Source organism: Lutzomyia longipalpis, chromosome 3 (assembly GCF_024334085.1).
Source record: "Lutzomyia longipalpis isolate SR_M1_2022 chromosome 3, ASM2433408v1".
Taxonomy (NCBI): domain Eukaryota; kingdom Metazoa; phylum Arthropoda; class Insecta; order Diptera; family Psychodidae; genus Lutzomyia; species Lutzomyia longipalpis.
Window position 1 is genome coordinate 1,775,311 of NC_074709.1, and position 19,564 is coordinate 1,794,874.

The 19,564-nt window shown below is 35.6% G+C and overlaps 1 protein-coding gene across 1 annotated transcript in view; it reads right to left on the reverse strand.

Moving 5' to 3' along the window:
* Positions 1-19,152, reverse strand: part of LOC129794285 (protein vestigial) — a 39,271-nt gene extending 20,119 nt beyond the window's left edge. Inside the window, exons 1-4 of the mRNA XM_055835071.1 lie at positions 18,324-19,152; positions 15,239-16,170; positions 5,242-5,431; positions 3,383-3,598 (exon numbers count right to left, since the gene is read on the reverse strand). Of these exons, the coding sequence (XP_055691046.1) occupies positions 3,383-3,598; positions 5,242-5,431; positions 15,239-15,334 (502 nt within the window). The 5' untranslated portion in view covers positions 15,335-16,170; positions 18,324-19,152. The remainder of the gene's footprint in view (positions 1-3,382; positions 3,599-5,241; positions 5,432-15,238; positions 16,171-18,323) is intronic.
* Positions 19,153-19,564: the final 412 nt, after the last annotated feature.

Below are 19,564 nucleotides of genomic sequence, written 5' to 3' on the forward strand. Positions count from 1 at the left end.
ATTTATGCTGCTGGAACAAGCTACAAGTAATATAGTAAAGGAGTTTATTCACTTCTATATGGGCTAACTCCTCATTCGAGAAAATAATCAAGATACATGTAGTCTTGTAAAGAATCAAAAAAATCATATAAAATTGCGAAAAAGACCCGCAAAGATTTGTCAAAAAATATAAATAATGACGTCACTATTGTGATTTTTAGTTCTTTTAAGAATTGAGCGAAAAAATAGCAAATAAATTCGCCATCAATGAAATTCTTAATGCTAATGCTGCTTAATGAAACATTTCAAAAACTTTTCAGCTCAGTTTTCATTTCCTAAAATGAGATTAAAACTTCAAGTGTTCATTTTTGTGTGGAAAATCCCAAGAAGTGTGTGACATTAACGATGAAATTTGAATATTATTTTCCTTATGTGTGATGCTATGTGTATCTGTCGCGTAAAAGATTAAGAGATATAGAGAGCGCGTTGGTTTCGCGGGAAGGCCCCCCATTTGGGGCGAATGAGAAAAGTTGTGCAGACGCACTCCCTTCCCATAAATTAACATCACACCCGATGATTTATTATGAAATTAGTATTTTAATTAAAGATATGACTTTATAATTTGCACATGAGTCGTGCGGGAAGTGGGATTGTGAGGAGACAAGTTGATTCGCTGCTCACCAGTGTGTGGCAAATAATAGTGGCAAGAGTGAGGCTCGAGGACGAAAGGGCGAGTGTGACAAAACTCTTAAAGAGGATGATGGATGTCACAAGAGGAGCAATTAGCGAACACATTCGAGTCACTCGTGAATTGTTAGTGCCTACATATGATAAAATCATTTACTTGCTGATTTTATTGTTTCTTCACGGGAGCTTTAGGGGTGCCCCTCACCTCCTGCCTATATATGGTTTAGAAGATTTATGGGGTGAGATTGAATTTCAATACCATATAAAACAGCTTCTCATCAGGAGGAAGTTTCACCACCTATTTTGGGTATTTTCCAAACTACGCGATACATACAAAGACAGAGAGAGAGAGAGGAAATCACACAGGAGATGGAAGGAGACCCCAAAGAGAGGCGAAATGTGTCAAAACTATGTGGAAACATATAGAAAAGCATATTCAGCGTTCTGGGACGACACACGAAAATGCCACAAATCGTGTATGAAAATTTCATTGAAAGACTTTTGTTGGCTCCTAAATCATGGACTAAAAGGAACAACATTTCGTAAACATAAAAGGAGGATGATAGTGGGAAGTATGTATATTTTTAGAGAACATACAACATTTTGGAAAACTTCACAAGATTTGCAAATAATTTGGATGTTGGCTCAAGAGAGAGAAGAAAAATAAGATAATTGAATCTTCTTAATGACTAGGCACCTAAAGAAAAAACTTTTCTTTTTTTGTGATCAAGAACAGATAAAATCGTGAATTTTAATCTTTAAATTCCCTTTTCCCACATTGAGGGCAAAGGTAGAACGTATAAAGGGCTAAATGTAGTCATCAAATGGTTTAGAAAGACTGCGTAAAAAAAGTCTTTTTATTGTTTCACAATTTATGATGCACCTGAGAGAGTCGCAGATGGTCACATGGAACGAACGTCTTCTGGGAGACGACTGGTTGAAAGGCACGAAGTAGCGAAATTTGCTTATGTCGATCCCATGTTCTCTGTCCCTAACATCCGCAACGCTCCACTGAAAGTCCGATCCGATAGCAATGATAAGGTGGATTTTTACACACTCTTTATTCTCACATTGACTTCGCGTAATCGCGCTAAAATCTCATCGAGGAGCAAATTCGCGCGGAAAGGCACAATTTTTTTTGCGCGCGCGATTCATGGACAATGAAGCTGGGTGTGTATATAGCTAAAAAGCCAAAGAGAGCGCAAGATTTGATCGTCAAATTGTGTCCTGCCGATGAGACACCTTCGAAGAAATTCATTTACTTGGATGGGATCCAGACAAATAAGACAATACGATGCTTGCGTTCTTCGTTCCATGCGAATTTCCCAGCTTTTTTCTCACACACCTTCCCATGTATCGTTTTGTTCCATTATGTTTGGGATTCTGTGGCTTCTTTTTTTTTTTTTGAACATTGCCTTTATTTTTCCTCTTCTTGAATTTTTATTGTCTTCCCCGATGCTTCTTTGGGCCTTTTTATCAGGGAAGAATGACACAGAACGAGGGGGATATAAAAACGGTGCACAGAGAGGTAGGAAAAAAAAAGCATCGAGCTAATGTATTTGTTTGGCTTTTGTCGGCGACTTCTTGTATATATGCTGCGGGTTCTCTCTCTGCCGTGCATATAGTAAATCACCGAATGGAAACAGTTAACAAGGTTGTATCATTTTCAAGAAATTGTCTACCGTTATTGGTTCCGACGCGACCTTTCTTGGTGTCTCCACTTCGCCAAATGGTAATTAATTAATAGTGCTAAACAACACTCTTTGAGGATTTTGCCCATACCTACATAATGCAGAAAAGATCGAGATTTAATTCCCGAATGTTGTTCAAGCTTTATGGTGTGCTATATCAGATTTTGGTATCGAAATAAATGCGATTAAAGTGAATTTAGAAGCTTTTTCGATCTCACAAATTAGAGCTTTAATTCCTGATACCAGAAGTTCGTTACAAATTTAAAAAGAAATCTCTTTTTTTATCTTTTGCTTCATATTTTACAAAAAGTATTGAAGAACTTTTAATCGTTACTTTAATAGCCCAGAAAATCCTATTAAAGAATTTAAAATACATAAACTATGCCATAAAAAACAAAATTAAAATAGCAGAGTGAAAATCCCTCATATTTTAAAAACAATATTATTTTTTAACAAAAGGGGTAAATATCGTCAATATTATAAATTTAAAAATATCCTTTTGTATGGGTTGAAAGGTAAGACCACCAAACGACAACCCCATTCTGTCTAATTGATTATATAGGCAGGCACATCCCTATTCGATGAAAAGCCAACTCATAGACAAAACAGCCAACCATTAAAATTAATTATAGTCCTCTGTGGTCTAATTCCTCGACCACCTGAAGAAGATGTTTCGTCCTTATCGCATCGATCGAAGAGGGTACCCTTTCGACAGACACCATGGATGAAATCAGAAAAATCGGGTGAGTCATAAATCTTGATTAGGGGTCGTTGACGCACTCAAAATGCATTTTAACAACAACTTTCCAGGCTACGCCGTGTACGGCCAAAAGGCAATAAAGATGTCAAAATATCGAAGAAAACGCCCAAGACACGCGGTGAAAGAAGTCATATGTACGCAAGGAAGCACACAATTGAAAGTTTTTGGACGCCCATTTGATTTATAAACGTTCTGGGGGAAATTTATAATGTCGCCAGGGCAGTAAAATATATATAAAACAGGGAGGATTTATGGAGAAACTCACCTTTGCTTTCCTTATTGCTAAAGTTGAGTGCGCGGGAGAAGTGCTCGTCAACTACGGTGGCGGCATCTCCGCTGTAGTGCGTGAAAACGACGCACGTCGCGGATACGTATTGTGCTCTGGCGGGTTGTCCGTCGCTCGTGGGGTCCGCTGCAGCCGCATGGGGTGATTCGGGACCAGATGAGCAGGAACTGTCATTGTGAGCACTCGGTAGGGGACCTATGAGATCGAAAAAGGTTAAGGTTGAATTTTAATTAATGATAAATCTGATTAAATTGTGATTTTTAGGGATTTTTTGTAGTCAAATCATTGGCTAACTGAATAAGGCTAATGTTGACTCAAAAATTTCTTAATGGCACTTAAATAACTAATTTAAACTCATAATTTATCTTACGTGTAAGAAGCATTTCATCTTATTTAGACTTAATTTTTACCCTGATTTTTATCTAAGGTTTGGCGATAAAATATTTAAAACAGAAGCAATTTAAACCTCTTAACAAGACGCGAATGTTCCCTTTAGAAGAAGAGAAGTATCTAAGACCCTAATGAGGACACAAAATAAATAAAAAAGCAAATATTTCTGGGAAATCTGGATTAATATATTTACTTAAAAAAAAGGTTTAAAAAACATTTAAAATTAATTCCAAGACACTTTAGATAGAAGAATTCTAAATTCAAAGTTCTTCCTTTTTTTATACAAAAAAAGGAAGGAGAAAACGCATATATAGAATAGGTAGTCTTCGCAACATAGAAGGATACAAAAGGTTTAACACCTATACCTCTTGGCAAATCGAGCGCAAAAGGTATGAAAAAGTCGCTGTATGGCTTTTGAATAATTTCACCTTGCATTGATTCCTTAATTGGACAGTGAAGTCGTGGGATATTTTGCGTCATTGGCTGCTAAAAGAAGCCCATCTATATGGTTGCGACGTTTGTTTGATGGACAAGGCGTTGCGCGCTGATTTTGCTAATGCACCACCTGAAAAGGTGGACAGGTGGTTTTCTCATGTCACCGCGGTGTCAGTGCTTGATACGAAATTATTAATTTTCTTCGGTTTATATAGAATTTTAAAGCCCACAAGGTGCATACGGTCTCATTTGCTGTGGCGCGTTTTCTATATATATACACGAAAAACTGTCCATCTCGCGAATCGTAAATTACAGCGCGAGAAGGCAATTAAGGCACAATGTCTACATTTTTGCATGTCGTTATTTGTGACACGAGCACTTCATATTCCTTTCGGGTGTCTTAAACACATTCATGTGATGTGTTCATTTGTAAATTAAAACGATTCCTACCTCTCACGATGCGAAATCTCCCCGAAAAATCTCAGAAATAACACAAATATTTGCCTTTATTAATTGACGTGCGATTACGCGAAAACCCACCATCTCGCTCGGGAGCACGCAACATGCCGGCACAGACCAGGGAGGTATGGCCCCGGTTCATTTGGGAATTTATCAAGTGTCACCCTGCCGCGGGGAGGAAGATATCTCTCCGCACAAAGGGGGAGGGGGATGCCGTCCACTATACAATGGCCCCCAGCATCCGCGCACCCAAAAGTCACACGAAACACACAAAACAATTAACATAAATTTGTACGACGTTATTAGTGAGTGTGGTGAGAGTCAATCAATTATTCGTCTTTAGTGGCTCGTAAAAGCCATAAAAAATCCATTTAGAATGAATACAGAATGAGGCAAGTGAGGGAGGCAAGAATCTCGTTCTGTCTCACGTGGATGCCTGCCTAATTTCTCACCAATCTCTTGGTCATCCCCCTATATACATGCCAAGAATCACAACAACAAATCACATCAAACTCAATGATACGAATTTTCATTCACATTTGTCAGGAAAAGACTCTCATTTTCAATTGGATGACTCCGATGACTCAATACGGCCGTGGATGCAACGGACTGGGCTGACGATGCCGCAGCCGCTGGGGCGGCAATTGAGGGTGGCAGGATGGGGCTGCATGGTGAATGTGAGCTCCCTGATGCGCTCGATGGTGCAAGAGGAACGCCCGATGATGAGTATAGATCCTGGTTGAACTATAAGCAACAAAAGAGAAGAGAAAAAAAAAGGAATTTCAGTGTGAAATTTATTGATTTTCCCAGCCACACCATCCCCCCAGATTGTCTTCTGGGTGTAGGGAAGGGCAAGAGCCATGGTGGAGGATGTGAAAACAAAAATAATGTCAATAAATTAAAGTGGGTAGCAATTCGTTTTTCTCGAAAGCGCGCACATTTACACCAAAATGTCGAATCTAATTTTAGACAGGAGTGGAGAGAGACGCTTTAATTTTACGAGGCCACAGTAAGACTTCTTGAAGACACAAGCGGAGGGAAATCCTGTGCACAAGGAGATTTATATCGACTTTGTTCAGTTCCAATTATACTGCGCGGAGATGCACAATAAAAATTTACACGTTTTAAATTGCAGAGATTCATCGATTTATTCCCCGTCGATCGCACCTTCTTTTGCAAAGATAAAACTCCTCATTCTCACCATCATCCTCTTATGATTCTACACATCTTCCCGCGCTCTGTCTCGCGGAGATACTTATCGGTATAGACGCTTTCGTGTTTATCATTTTAATTATCGATTGAAGATTATGTGCAAAATGTTCCGCGTATCGAGTATCATTGAGAATATTAAAAAATGCTGGGACTTGTAAGCTTTAATAGATTTTTCTTAACTTTTTTTTTTAATAAAATTGCTTGGAAGTTTTAATTGAAAGGACAATAATTTTAAGATTTTTTTTCATGTCTTTATCTTTATATTTTCAACGGTTTTAATTTAATTTTAAAAAAGGTGTCATTATATCTAACAGATTTGTATTCGGAAACTCATACACAGTTTGATCCTTAAATTTGATCTTCTTCAGCAAGGGGTGTTTATCTGGCGAATATTTTGGTTTTTAGGCGACTCATCCGAATATTTCTGAAGATCTGAATGTTTGACTTCACATGAATATCTTTTGCAAAAAATTGAACAACTGAAAACCGAAAAGAAACCAAAAACGTATTAAGGACTTTTTGGTTTTTTATTCTATTTTTTTTTGGGTTGAATTCACTATTTTTCAGCATTAATTTACTGCTTTTTGGTTTGAATTTAGTCTCTTTTGAGACTTTAAAATATATATTTTTTCATGTTTTGTTCCTCAATCTATGCAATTTTACATTTACTACTTTTTTGGCTCTCTTGTTAGCTCTTGAAAATTCACAAGGACAAATCGTTTAAAAAATTAAAATATGAAATTTTAATTAGAGATGTTCTTAAATTAAAACTCGCAGCTACATTATGTATTTTGTAGTACAAATATGTAAGTTAAAAATTGAGTCAACAAAGACAAAGGCTGAGTCATGATAAGATATTTGAGTCACAAATAGTCTTTTCTACATAAAAGCAATAAATAAAATTATATAAATTAATTATTTAAATCCCAACTTGAAAATGATTTAATTTAACTTCCAATGCTTCCTCCCGGGCTTCCTCAACATAAAATATTTTCTCGATGTCAATAAAAGTGCTGTCAGTATGTCTGACACACCTGTTTTATAGGTACGGAAGCTTTCCGCAGTGAAATTTAAAAAAAAATCCAATTCAATAAATATTTTTCAATTATTCTCCCAATGTGCGGTATACCACAATATTTTCCCATATAGTTCTTTTTTCTTGCCTCCACTACGTGCTTTAATGAAATTCATTGTCAGTCACTTTTAATCACATCTGTATCGATTTCCTCTGCGATTGCACTTGAGAGCAAAAGTTTTCCCCCTCATTAGCTGCATAATCACTCCAAGAGACGTGTCTTGATGGATTTCTTTGTCATTTCTTTGCTTTGGCTGGTCTTTTGGTGTACTCGTGTCCAAAAGCTTACCCTCCTCCTGGATCCCCTGGGCTAGAGCCACATGCTGTTCCCACATGAGACTCCCTCCCAGGCGCGTCTTTTTTTGCCTACCGCGCACACACCATCTCCAATGCGAATGGAACGCAATGAAGAACGATGTGTAATATCCAGCAGATGATTTTATACTCTGTGGCCTAATAAATAATTTATTGGATTCGTGTGCAGCCAAAGCAAACAAGTTGTTATCTCAGCGACAAGTGCGTATCCATTTATTTGTGTGTCATCGACAATATCACGAGTGGATTATAAATTGAATGGGTTAATGAAGTTGGAGCGACTCAATGTACTTTGAGATGGGGATCCTTGGAAGTGCGTATGTACAACGTCTTGAGATTGTGTGTGCTTCTAATGAAATACTATAAAGTGGCGCTGAAATTCGTTCGTCTTTGTACCAGGGTGACGTACTTCACTCCACTCAAGGAGTTTATCTCAAACATCTTCAACACCATCTTCATCTCCGGAGAAGAACATTCTATCGCCAGAGATTGGTTATTGATGTACTGATGGGTACTTGTATATAGTTGCAGAAACCATATTGAATGATTTGCCGACGGCAGAGCTTTGAAAGTCTTCTACTGCAGAAGCTTCTTTAATCTTTGATAGAACTTAAAGTTTTGTTTTTTTAAATTTTTGAATTAAAATCTTTTAAAAAAAATGTTTATGAAACAAATAAATATCGATTTTAGCTTTTTTGATCATCAGATAAAATCTTACTCAACAGAGCTTAAAAAATCACTCTAGGATTTCTCCAGAAGAGATTTTGTTCATAAAGAAAATGTCGGAAAATTCATGCTTATGATTAATCTAAAAAACCGATTTTAATCAAATTTGATACTAATCTTTTGCTTCAAATAAAATGAGTTAATACCTCAAAAAACAGAAGATTTTATTTCTGATAATTAATTTTATTAAAAATAAAAACTTGAAAACATCATTTATAAAATAAAACAAGAACATTAAAAAAAAAAACATTTCTTGTTCAATTGCCATAACAACCCAGAGACCATATAGTAGTGAAGCATCGAAAGAAGTTAATGAAAAATTTGCAATGATAGAGCTATAAAGTATTTTTGTTGGCATAAACTGACATTAATGCTTGTAACTGCACACAGTTCATCAAGTTTTTTTTTTTCTTCTAAAACCCCCTTTTTGTTTACGCGGCAGCTCATTCGTGTTTTCTCCACAAATTGCATTTTGCATATAAACTTGGCGCGAATGCATTTGAAATGTATACAACATGGAGTCCCCCTTTGATGTAAATACAACATACAAAATTTCCATCGAGTACTTCATTGTTGGGGAAAAATTGAGTAATTGATTTCACGTTTTTAGCACTCATTTTGTGCATTGTTGCGCATTTAAAGAGGATTTTTTTTATTATTAAATCAAAAACTCACAAACCTTCCTGTCTTGTCCATCAAACACGAGATTGCAATTCTTCATCCAAAACTTTGAATTTTTTGCTTGTTAGTTTTTTTTGTTTCTTTCTTTTTCTTAAATCTTTTGTATCGTGTGTGGAAGAAAACGAAGAAAATTTATATGAGGAGATTGATTTCGAGCCACACACCATGATTCTGTCCAAATGGAAATTCAACATGCGAATTCGGTGTGTTTAATGATGGTCTTTAATGATCATATGTGGTGATTGAGTGTGATCGTGAGACTGTCTGAGAAAAAAATCATAAAAATGAAAATGAGCTGCGATTTAATAGATTTATTGACAGCGAAAAGACATCAAATTGAGTGAATGAGGCCAAAACCTCATGTCAGCCGGGGAGTCACTTTTGGGTTGAATATGATGAATGTTGGAGGCTAAATAATGTGTTAAGTCAATGCTAGAATTAATATTGTGCGTGTTTTACAAGCAATTTGCACTTAATTTAATTGCTGTATGGTCATTTTATACGTTACAATGGTTTAAAATTGTGTCAAAGTACTCTTTTTGACAGATACAGATGTCAAAATTGACATTTATTTCTTATTCGTTAATTTTCGAAAAGTATTCGACATGTTTTGATTCCTCAAATTGATCTCTTAGATTTAAATTGACATAAGTAAATATGTATGACAGAACTAAATTTTATTTGTCAAATATAAAAATTCAAATAATTGTCAGTTAAAAAACGGTGGCTTTCACAATAAAATCCTTTGTACTCCCTGTAAAAGATTTGCACTCCAATCTTTGCTTCAACAAAGTAAATATCGAAGGTATTTTAAAACATCGCCAAAACAGAAGCAAAACATGAAATGCAAGAGGCTTTACCTTTAAAAGGACGTTATGTAGCCAAAAAATCACCTAAAGTGCCTCCGTGTGTTATAACCACCGACCCATCCCCGTGCGTCTTAGCCATAAAGATTAAAACGATTGGCTTCTGTATTTAGTATCCAAAATAAAAGTACTTGCTTCACATGATTTTGTTTTTAACACACAAATTCAGATAAGCTTTTTTTATTGCCTCCCATCATTTGCTTGAACAGACATTTTTACCATCGTGCTCAATACCACCGCGCTGTGCCTCCCGTGTCCAAACGGCAGACCTCATGTCCGTAAAGGTAAACGCGAACGGCGGATGGGTTGAAAGGAGGCACGGAAGGAGGCAGCAAAAGATCGGAGAAGATTTCTTTTCTAATGTTCGAAGAGTCGCAAGAGGAGATGGATGCTGATTGAGCAACATCATCGATTGGTAACGAAACAATCGATCAGAACAGCGAATCCGTGTCCAAAATGAAATGACTTTCGACTTGGCGCGAAAGATGAAAGCACCCGGCTGCCTCCGAGGACGCCGAACCTCGTGAGACGCAGGGGAGTCCCAGGGAATACCTTTCTCATGCTGATACTCACCCACAGGGTACTCCTCCAAATTATTTTTAGCCGGCTATTGGATTATATTAAATTATTTATTTTAAAAGCTTTCGTCCATCAGTTTATTCAAAAGCAAAATTTAATGATTTTCTTTCCAAGAAAAGGTAGATTAAGAAATAAGATTGGCTATTTCTTTCAGAAGCCGAGATATAGCGGTTTATTTATGTTTTTCCCTCTCTCTCTTTATTTTAGTATTGTTTGATACATAGAATGATAAAGACATGATAATGACTCTTAAGAAGGTATGCAATAGAATTTTTTTCTTAGATAGCCGCGTATGACTTGTTGAAATCACCGCCAATTTTCTCTCTGCACAGTACACCAAGCACCACATTACTTACATACATAGTATGTAAACGTCCAATGAGGGGCTCGTATGGAGGAAAGAAAAGCGATCGTACTGCCATGGAGATTCGCTCGCGATGATGGCTTATCTTACGGAGCGGCCTCAATCAAAAGCATTCCAATTGTCTTAACGCCCAATTACTACACTCACACACAACCCATGGCTTCTCAGGCGATGCGTAAGAAACTCGCGCATCTTGCGGTGTCCTCACGAGGACTCACAGATGCGCGGCCATGGGGAAAAGAGAGATAAGTGGAAGAAAAAGGGAAACGCCGACAAAAGTCACCAAACATTGTATATAATGTTCTCCCCGCCGTGAGGCCCCTCCTGCTCTCTGCCGCTCCGCCCGAGGATCAATTAAACTAATTAGAGCCGTGAACATTTCTCAGACGCACTCACGGCAGAATTCACGTTGCGGAAGACTTCGCATTGTGTCTCCACTTTAGCAATGAACATTTTCATTGTGAATTGTGCACCTTCTCCCCCGAAGATGCTCAAAAGCTTCGCAGTCGATTGTGGCATTCTCCTCGGAATTGTTTGTTCTCCTATCTGCACTTTCTCTCACTTTGCGTTGGTGGAGGCATCACAGGGGAGTTCTTCTGTACAACATCCCAGGTATTTTCCCTCGAGCATTGTCTGCGTGAAACTTATTATATAGAGGAACATTTTGCTATGAGCTTTTTTTGCGCAGGAGCAGCAACATATAGCATTGAGGTACAATAATATATTAAAATTAACCCAGATTATACTTCGGATTTTTTGTTAGTTAATGAAATATTTGCAAAGTCGGACTACAAAATTATCTGAAGATGTCAATTTTTAACCGAAGTACTTAAAATTTTTCCTTTTAACCCTTTCGCGTTTCTTGGCTCATACGCTGACCCAAACGTGAAACATTTAAATTTTCCAATTATTAATTAATTAAATTGTTTTTCCAAGTTACAAATGTATCAAATTCACGCAAAATAAGCCAAAGAAGACGTTCTGACTGAGAAAAGTCCTTTGAAAACATCTAGGCAATAAATATCGCGATAAAAAGAGCACATGTTTCAATGTTGGATGAGAAAGGGTTAATCAAATTTGTTTGAATTTTGTAAATTTTTTTTGCCACTTTCATGCACTTAAAGGTCAACGAATAAAATTTTCCCAGCGTGCTAAATATAGTGAAAACTGTCATAATATCTAAAAAGAAAATTTTAAAGATCATTTAAAAAATCATTTTAGTCACCTCCAAAAATGTTTTTCTTCTTTACTTTATGCAATTTAAAAGTTGAAAGAAATACGTAAGATATTTCCGCATAATATCAATTACAGTGATAAAAATTGATTGCATTCGCAATTTTGCGATGGAATTCAAAACACTCGCCGTGAGAAATTCTAAAAATCCATCAATTTTAGCAGCTCATCGAGATTTTTTTCTTTCCTGTGAGACATTTTTAATTTATTTATTTTTCCTTCCATCATTGCATTTTTAATTGAATGGGCGAATAGAGAAAATTCCATCAAGGACGCCATCATAAACGAGAAATTGCTATGAATTAATCAATTAAATTTTTATGAAATGCAATTATATAATTTTCCCCTAAAATGGCTTAATAAGTCATGCCTCCTAGTGCACCATGAAAACTGTCACATTATGTAATTAATTTATATCAATAATCCATAAAATGAGATCACGATGCAAGTTGTGCTCGGGCAGTGTGTTTTGAAAAATGCAACATGGGATGGAAGCATCGACGAAAGCGATGAGATGTCCAAGACGAGTGAGTATCGGTACTGAGAGTGTATTAATTGGCATGATGATGATGATTGTGATGGAATAAATTAATAAATTTTCCTCTTTTGGTTGCCCATCAATCACCTCATTGATTAATCATTAAATCACATGTGGAGAGGTACTTTTGCAATTGAAACTGCACCACACACACGGGAAGGAAATTCTACCTACCTACCTATTTTATCAATATTTATGATAATTGTCCAATGAGAGTGTGCAACAAAATTGCATGATTCCCAGTTCATTTATCCCTGAGCTTTTTTTCTCCCCCGCTAAGTGCGTGGAAATGTATGGATATGTTTGCGAAAAAAATGCAATAATTTATTCAAAAGAATTTACAATTTACGCACCTGCAGCTTTTCAATTTATATACAGTGGGACCCCAGTACAACGACCACTTGGTTGAGCTACTCTCGCGCATTGAAAATAATGAGAGTGAAGAGTACATCCGAGTGGTCGTTGTACTGGGGTCCCACTGTACATATGTATGTGTGTTAAAGTCACTAACGTTTTGCCTTTGAATTTGTGACCTATTTTGTACGAAAATTCTAGGTATTTGGGTTGGGAAAGCGAAATATTTTTACTTTGGAAAAAATTTTCAGGAGAATTAGAATTGGGTAAGAAAAAAAATTCATTTTCAAGGAAGGAAAATAAAAAAAGAATAAAAGGAAAATTCCTCATTTTCATCCCTTAATCATCTACTAATGATTTTCCAGTGAGAAAAACCCGCCTTATTGAAAATTATCCTCCACAATTTCTATTTTAAAATTATCTTTTAAAATGCTTTTGTAAAAAATTCTACCAATTGTTTAAATTACAATGCGATTAAAAGTCATTAATTAATTGCCACACAATTGACTTCGAGAGAACTTTCATCGTAAAAGAAGCCGAAAAATTCAGCCCCTCCCTCCCCCCCCCCCCTGTGGGTCAATACGAGAGAAAATGCAGTGAAATTGCAGAAATATATTCAATTGATACAATTTTAGTTATAGGGAAATTTATATGGGCAATTAAATGCATTTCAAAATCTCTAATTAAATGCCACGAATTCCCCCATTGAAATATCTCACTAATTGAATATGTGTAATACACCGTCGAAGATGATCTACAATTCATCTCTCCATGTTTGGGGATTATGAAGTGAAGCACACAATGGCAAATTCAGGGCGTACATACGTTCCCACATTTGCCAAAAGGGATGCGTGGGTTTTGATGCCTCCCCCCCTATATTGGGGATAACTTGGGGATGGTTATTGCAAACTTTTTGGGTGAATTATTGCCATAGTTTCCGCCTGAATTGCCTCCCACAGTGCTACTTCCCCAATCTCCACCACATTGCTCTCAAAAGCAGAAAATGTTCTCTCTAAAAGGACCCCGCGTAGGAAGGAAGAGTAATTAAGTGAGCACCACACGCCTGGGGCACTTAAAAATGTACAACCATAATAAAATTTGCAACCCTAATTTGAAATTTATTGCCACACCGTCTCTAAAGTGCGATTTTAAACTTATTCACAAATGTATAAATTTCATTAGAATTATTGTTTAAGCCAAATGAGTGTTTTGACTTTTTTAATAGATATTTTAGTGCGAGCAAAAGTTAAAAGCTTTTACTTTTATGAGACCAATAAAAATGTAATTAAAATGTCGAGGAATTATATACAAAGCAAGTGCGTGATTCACATGCTCCAAATATTTGGACAAATTATTTTGATGGACAGCATTGTAGAAATAGCAAGTTGAATATTTAATCTCGTCATGTCAGTCCAATTAAATGGGCGATAAGATGAGGTTTGTTCAATTTTTTAGGGAGAATTTTTCTTAAAATATAAACTTTTGGAGGTACTGGGGTAAAGTTAGTCATGCAAAAAATTAAAGTAAAGCCTAGAGAAACTTAGAAAGAATTGAACTTTATAAAAAATGTTTATTAATCAATTTGTGGCTTTCAAACACATTTTTAAGGGGTATTTTAGGGGGACATGATGAGAAAATTATTATATTTTTTTGAAAGAAATTTAGAATAAGAAAATAACTTAGAACTTGGTAGTTTTATCGACTTTATCAAGCAACTTCTTATGACAAAAGGGGAGCTTTTCAGAGCTTTAATGCGTAATCAAAAATATAACCAAAAAGGAGTTTTTAGATTTTTTCTTATTCAAAGACGTTGAAAATTAATTGAAAACGAATTGAGAATTGCCAACGTTTGACAGTTCTAGATGTTAATTTTAAAGTTTTGTAATCATTTTCTGACATTTGACATATATTTTGTAGCATAAAACGTTCGCTTTAACACCTGACGTTACTTTTGTAGCGGTTGACATTTCTCTTCTAACGTTTAATTATTTTTATTTCTTTTCTAACGTTTAACGAACACTTGACGTATAACGAAGTCTTTTTTTAATGTTTGTTTCTTATAAAGTTTGATGTTGCTCTTCTAACGTTTGACGTTTCTTTTAAATGTTTGTCATTTTTTTCTAACGTTTAATATATAATTTATGAATAACATTGCCTTTCTGATAATTTTTTAATTTATTTTTAGAAGTTTTAGAATGAAAAGCTTTAATGAGCTTTTAGGGTGCGCTTTGAAACTTCCTTCCATGGATTTTAGTGTTTCTTGAATGTGTTGTCGTAGTAGAAAGGGTTAAGTTCAATTTTCGTGTTTTTTTTTTTGTTCAATAAAATACTTTGTAACATACTTTAACATAAAGAGGTGTCAGCGAACTTGTTCAATATTTTTTAGAGCATCGGCAATTTATTATACATATAGTAACTTCTATGGTTCTGCTGTTACAAAGTCGTTTTCAGTATAATCTTAACTTTCCCAATTGAGGTCATTGGGGTAATTGTTTAACCACTTCTCTGGCAATTATTTCGTCTACTACCCACAAATGGATTTTTTTGTTGGTAAATAAAGTTTATATAGAATCATACGAGATATGTAGTATAGGTATGTATAACTTACCCTGTCGTACTGGTAGAAGGATCTGCTTGGTCCAGCGCGTCCGTACAAGTATGGATAATAAGCTCCGTACATCATTTCCGGACAAGACACGGCCATTGCGAAATTCCACTGTCTCTTCGTTCTCCCTGTCTTTCTTGCACTCACGGAGTGACTCCCATTTGGTCAGCTACAGTGCAGTATCACCTCAAGAAATTCTCTTTGCAAATCTCACACCACACGGGCACTTTGTGCCTTTTGGTTTTGCGATGAAAAATGCACCTTGAGATCCAAATCGATCACTCACCAACTCCGATGTTTAGCTGACGATCAATCAAATGATTTAAAACAAAATTAAACTCTTTTCTCTCGCGACACTCGAGAAAATATTTATTGTGTCTTTGTAGATCAATGACAGCAACAACCGCAATTACACTCAGAGATTTGCAATTATAAACGTCAAGGTTACTAAAACGGGAGTTTCGTTCTTACGTGCGCACCGCGTCTTCAGCATCGCGCTCCTGGCGCACAATGCCCATGCCCAAGTGACTTATTGCGAGCGGCGTGCGCATTGGGGATCGCTCGATTTGCACAATGATTGTCGATTCAAATGCACAAACACTCCACTATATATGTATGTACCTATATAGCTCCAATATATATGTACTTTATAATAACCACAAGACAGCTATGCCTCCGCCAATGCAATTGAGTTCCCTCGTGCGACTTCACTATGTACATATATAGCCCAAGTCCATTAGATATCTTGCTCTCCTATACTTTTAGCTGTTCTCTTCGCACTTATATTGAGAATTCTAATAAATTATGTATCAATTTTTTTCTTTCATGCTCCTTCTTGAATTTTCTTACTCAACCGCCGTCGTGTATGCTGATTGCTGCCTTTTCTGCATAAATGTAAACCTCACTGACTCATGCCGACGCCGCTTTTCATGCACCTACAATTTCATTTTTACAATAAAGATATGTAATAGTTTTTTTTGCTGTCGCGCTCTTTTGTTCTTCAGCGCGGTTTTTTTTGTGCACAGAAAAATGAATTTCTCAACTCACTCTTCTTCAATATCGCACGGCAACACTTTCAATTTTCCACATTTCCCAGGTTTTTGCTCATTCGCAGTATGAGTAACTTTAAATCGATTTTTCTTTATGATGAAGAAAAAATTGTCGCATTATGTTGTACAATGGAGTGAAATAAGGTGTGAAAGGCCTCTTTATTCTTGAAACATAATTATATATAAGAACTTCTTGGAAATCTGAATGAAAAAAAAATTGATTTAATGTTGCGGAAAAATTAAGGAAAAACGGAAAATGGTTTGTTCTATTTGCTTGCTATTATTTCTTAGCATTTATAGATCTTTTTCTTCTTATAAAGTCCAAAAAATAATTTAGATTTATAGGAATAGTTATGTTTGACCCTTTGGAACGCCTCAGACACTTAAAGAAGTCAAACTTCCAGTTCGGCCATGCAAAATTCTATAGGAAAAAGCGGCTAGAATTTGCTGGTTCCTAACGTGTTAAAAAGTATAGAAAAAAACGATTTTTTTAAAAATAAATGAGGGATATTTTTAGAGACCTAAAAATCTGATCTGATAATCTCTAAACTATAACTAATTATTTAGGGTAAGCTCGAGCTTTCTTATCATAAATTTCAGTATGTATTTCAGATGAATCCGATTAATAAGATTAAATAAATTGCTAATTAAAGATCTCCATTGAATCTTTTTACTCGAATCTCTCCTAATATTATTATTTACGCACCAAAAATTATATTTGTGTAGCAAGAATTGATTTTAATTATAGATAACATTTTGCAATAGAAATTTTTTTAACTTTCGTGATAATACGATTATGTTAAATAAAAATAAAACAAATAACGTAAAATAAATAAATATTTTATAAGCAATTAAATCTTTCTTCATAGAATCCAAATCAGGTCAAATATTAAATTACAATTTTTTTATAAGTGAAAAAACCTTTCAGTCATGAAAGGGTTAAACGAATCTATTATTTTTGTATCAAAATATTTCTTTAAAGTTTTTTTTTTACAAATTAATCAGGATACTATTTTAAAAGGTAGCAAATTTTGCATAAATAATTGAATGATTTTTTTAATTCTTTTTATGTTAACCCTTTGTTACCAATTGTTTTTATCATATAAAAACTGGAGAGCAGTCTAATAAAATATTATAATTTTTGCATTCAAAGAATTCATTTAAAACGTTTAAAACTTTTTCAATAATAATATCTAATATTTATTCTATAAAATATAATTTTAAACAAAATCTGAAACAAAATTTATAATACTTTCATTTAATTAAGATGGCTACATGAGGGTTAATTTTGTTATGGCTGCGGAATAAAAACTTTCTGATACTTTAAGCTTTTTAGGAAATCTTTCAAATAGATTTTAATGATTATAAAAAATCTATTATCATCAATAAATTCTTGTAATTTTTTATATCAGTTTTTTTGAAAAGAAAAAAAATATTCAAAAATATTAATGACACGACATGTGTTCGATTTAGAAAAAAATCTTTCTTTCAAAATTGTAACAATAATTATCATTTATCATCCCTAAATTAAAATAACAATGAAAATGATGTCGCTGAATTTTCTCACATTGTTTTCAAAGATGAAAATTGGCAAGAAGAGTTAATTTGCAATTTGATCTAGACAGACATTTTGTGGCGATATAGAATAGAAGATCTTAATGATGCCCCACTATGCTATAAATTATGTCTTTTAATTTTAATTCAGAACAATGTGCGACATGATTGTCGTGTTACACCCACGACTCAATTAAATTTTGGCGCGCTCTCTCAGCTCCTGTAGCTCTATTAATCATTTTCCACACAAAACTCGCAGAGAAATGAGCATTTTTTCTTCTTCTTCAAAAGTTTTGCATTTTGAGTTCCTTAGGATGCTTCACGTGGGATTTTGCGTGCGGAAAATCGATGCGTTAATCCATTATAATATTCAATCGAAGAATGAGAAAGTTTTTTTTTCTTCACGAAAAATTCACTCTTGCGTGCACTCAAAGAAAAAGGCAGTTGGGCAATTGAATTGCAAAATACACACAAAAAAATTGTACCCGCTAATAAAGGATGAATGGAGGAGCCTTGCGAAAAAAAATCACAAATGACAGTCACAGCAAAAATCAATCCAGACTTTATTGATTCACACGATGGTGGAAAATCCTTGGCATTTTTTCTCTATGTGCTATCACTCGTGTTTTTATGTGTGATAACACTTTTGTATTAAAAAAAAAAATGCAGAGTTTTTATGAGACACACGTCAGTTGGATGAATTTGCTATTGTTTTCACCTGTGCTGAGGATAAAACATGGGGCACACTCCACATTAGCCCATTCACAGCGAATACTTATGGACTTTTATCACTCATAAATTAAATTTTCCGTCACAATCCGCCTGCATCACTCGTTTTTGCTTACACACGCACGAAACCACGAGAATTCGTTGGTATTTTGACCACTTGACGTGTCTTTCACGTGTGATTTGCTATTCCGGTAAAATCCTCCTCGGCGGCAAAGAATGTCTCTCACGCAGACGATTGGAATTCCACAGATTTAGTTTATATATATATTTTTTTATTTGTTATTCTTCAAGTCAAAGAATACAATTTTTCACACAATTTTCCGTTAAAATCCTCAATTTTAGTTCAACACAGGACACTGTAAGGACTCTTCCGTGTGATTTTTGACACAAACACAGGACTTTTCCGTGGGAATTTTGACACAAACGTAGGATTTTTCAGGTGAAATTCGCCCGAAAGATCAAGTTCGCGATTTCTCGTCCGGGAAGCGATCAAAAACACGTTCATACGCACGAAAACGTTGAGCAACACAGCACAACGACTTCGTGAAAGAATGCGAGACTTGCTGTGGCTGCCCGATGCGAACTATGGTAGGGGCTTGACTCCACCTCAGTCTGGTCCTCAAATTGTGGCTTGCAACTCAATAATGAAGCTGTTGTGGGCGGAGTCACCGCATGCCCAACCTTCGCATGAGATACACTTCCTGGCTTTCTGGGGAGACTCAATAAAATCCCGAATACCCAACGAAGTGTTCGGCAACATAATGGAGACTCCACGCATACAAACTCATCCTGCGATGGTCCTGCGCATTAGGACTCTTTCTCCCTTCTTCACCTTTTTTTTAACGCAGAACAAGAAGCAAAGAACTCCTGTTTATAGTTTCCAGTTCAACGATATACGAGGACCATGGACTGTATGGACGACATTCGAGAATCCTTTTCTGGCAGCTAACGCTTCATAAAATTTTGATAATTCACTGGAAGACGACATAAAAATGTC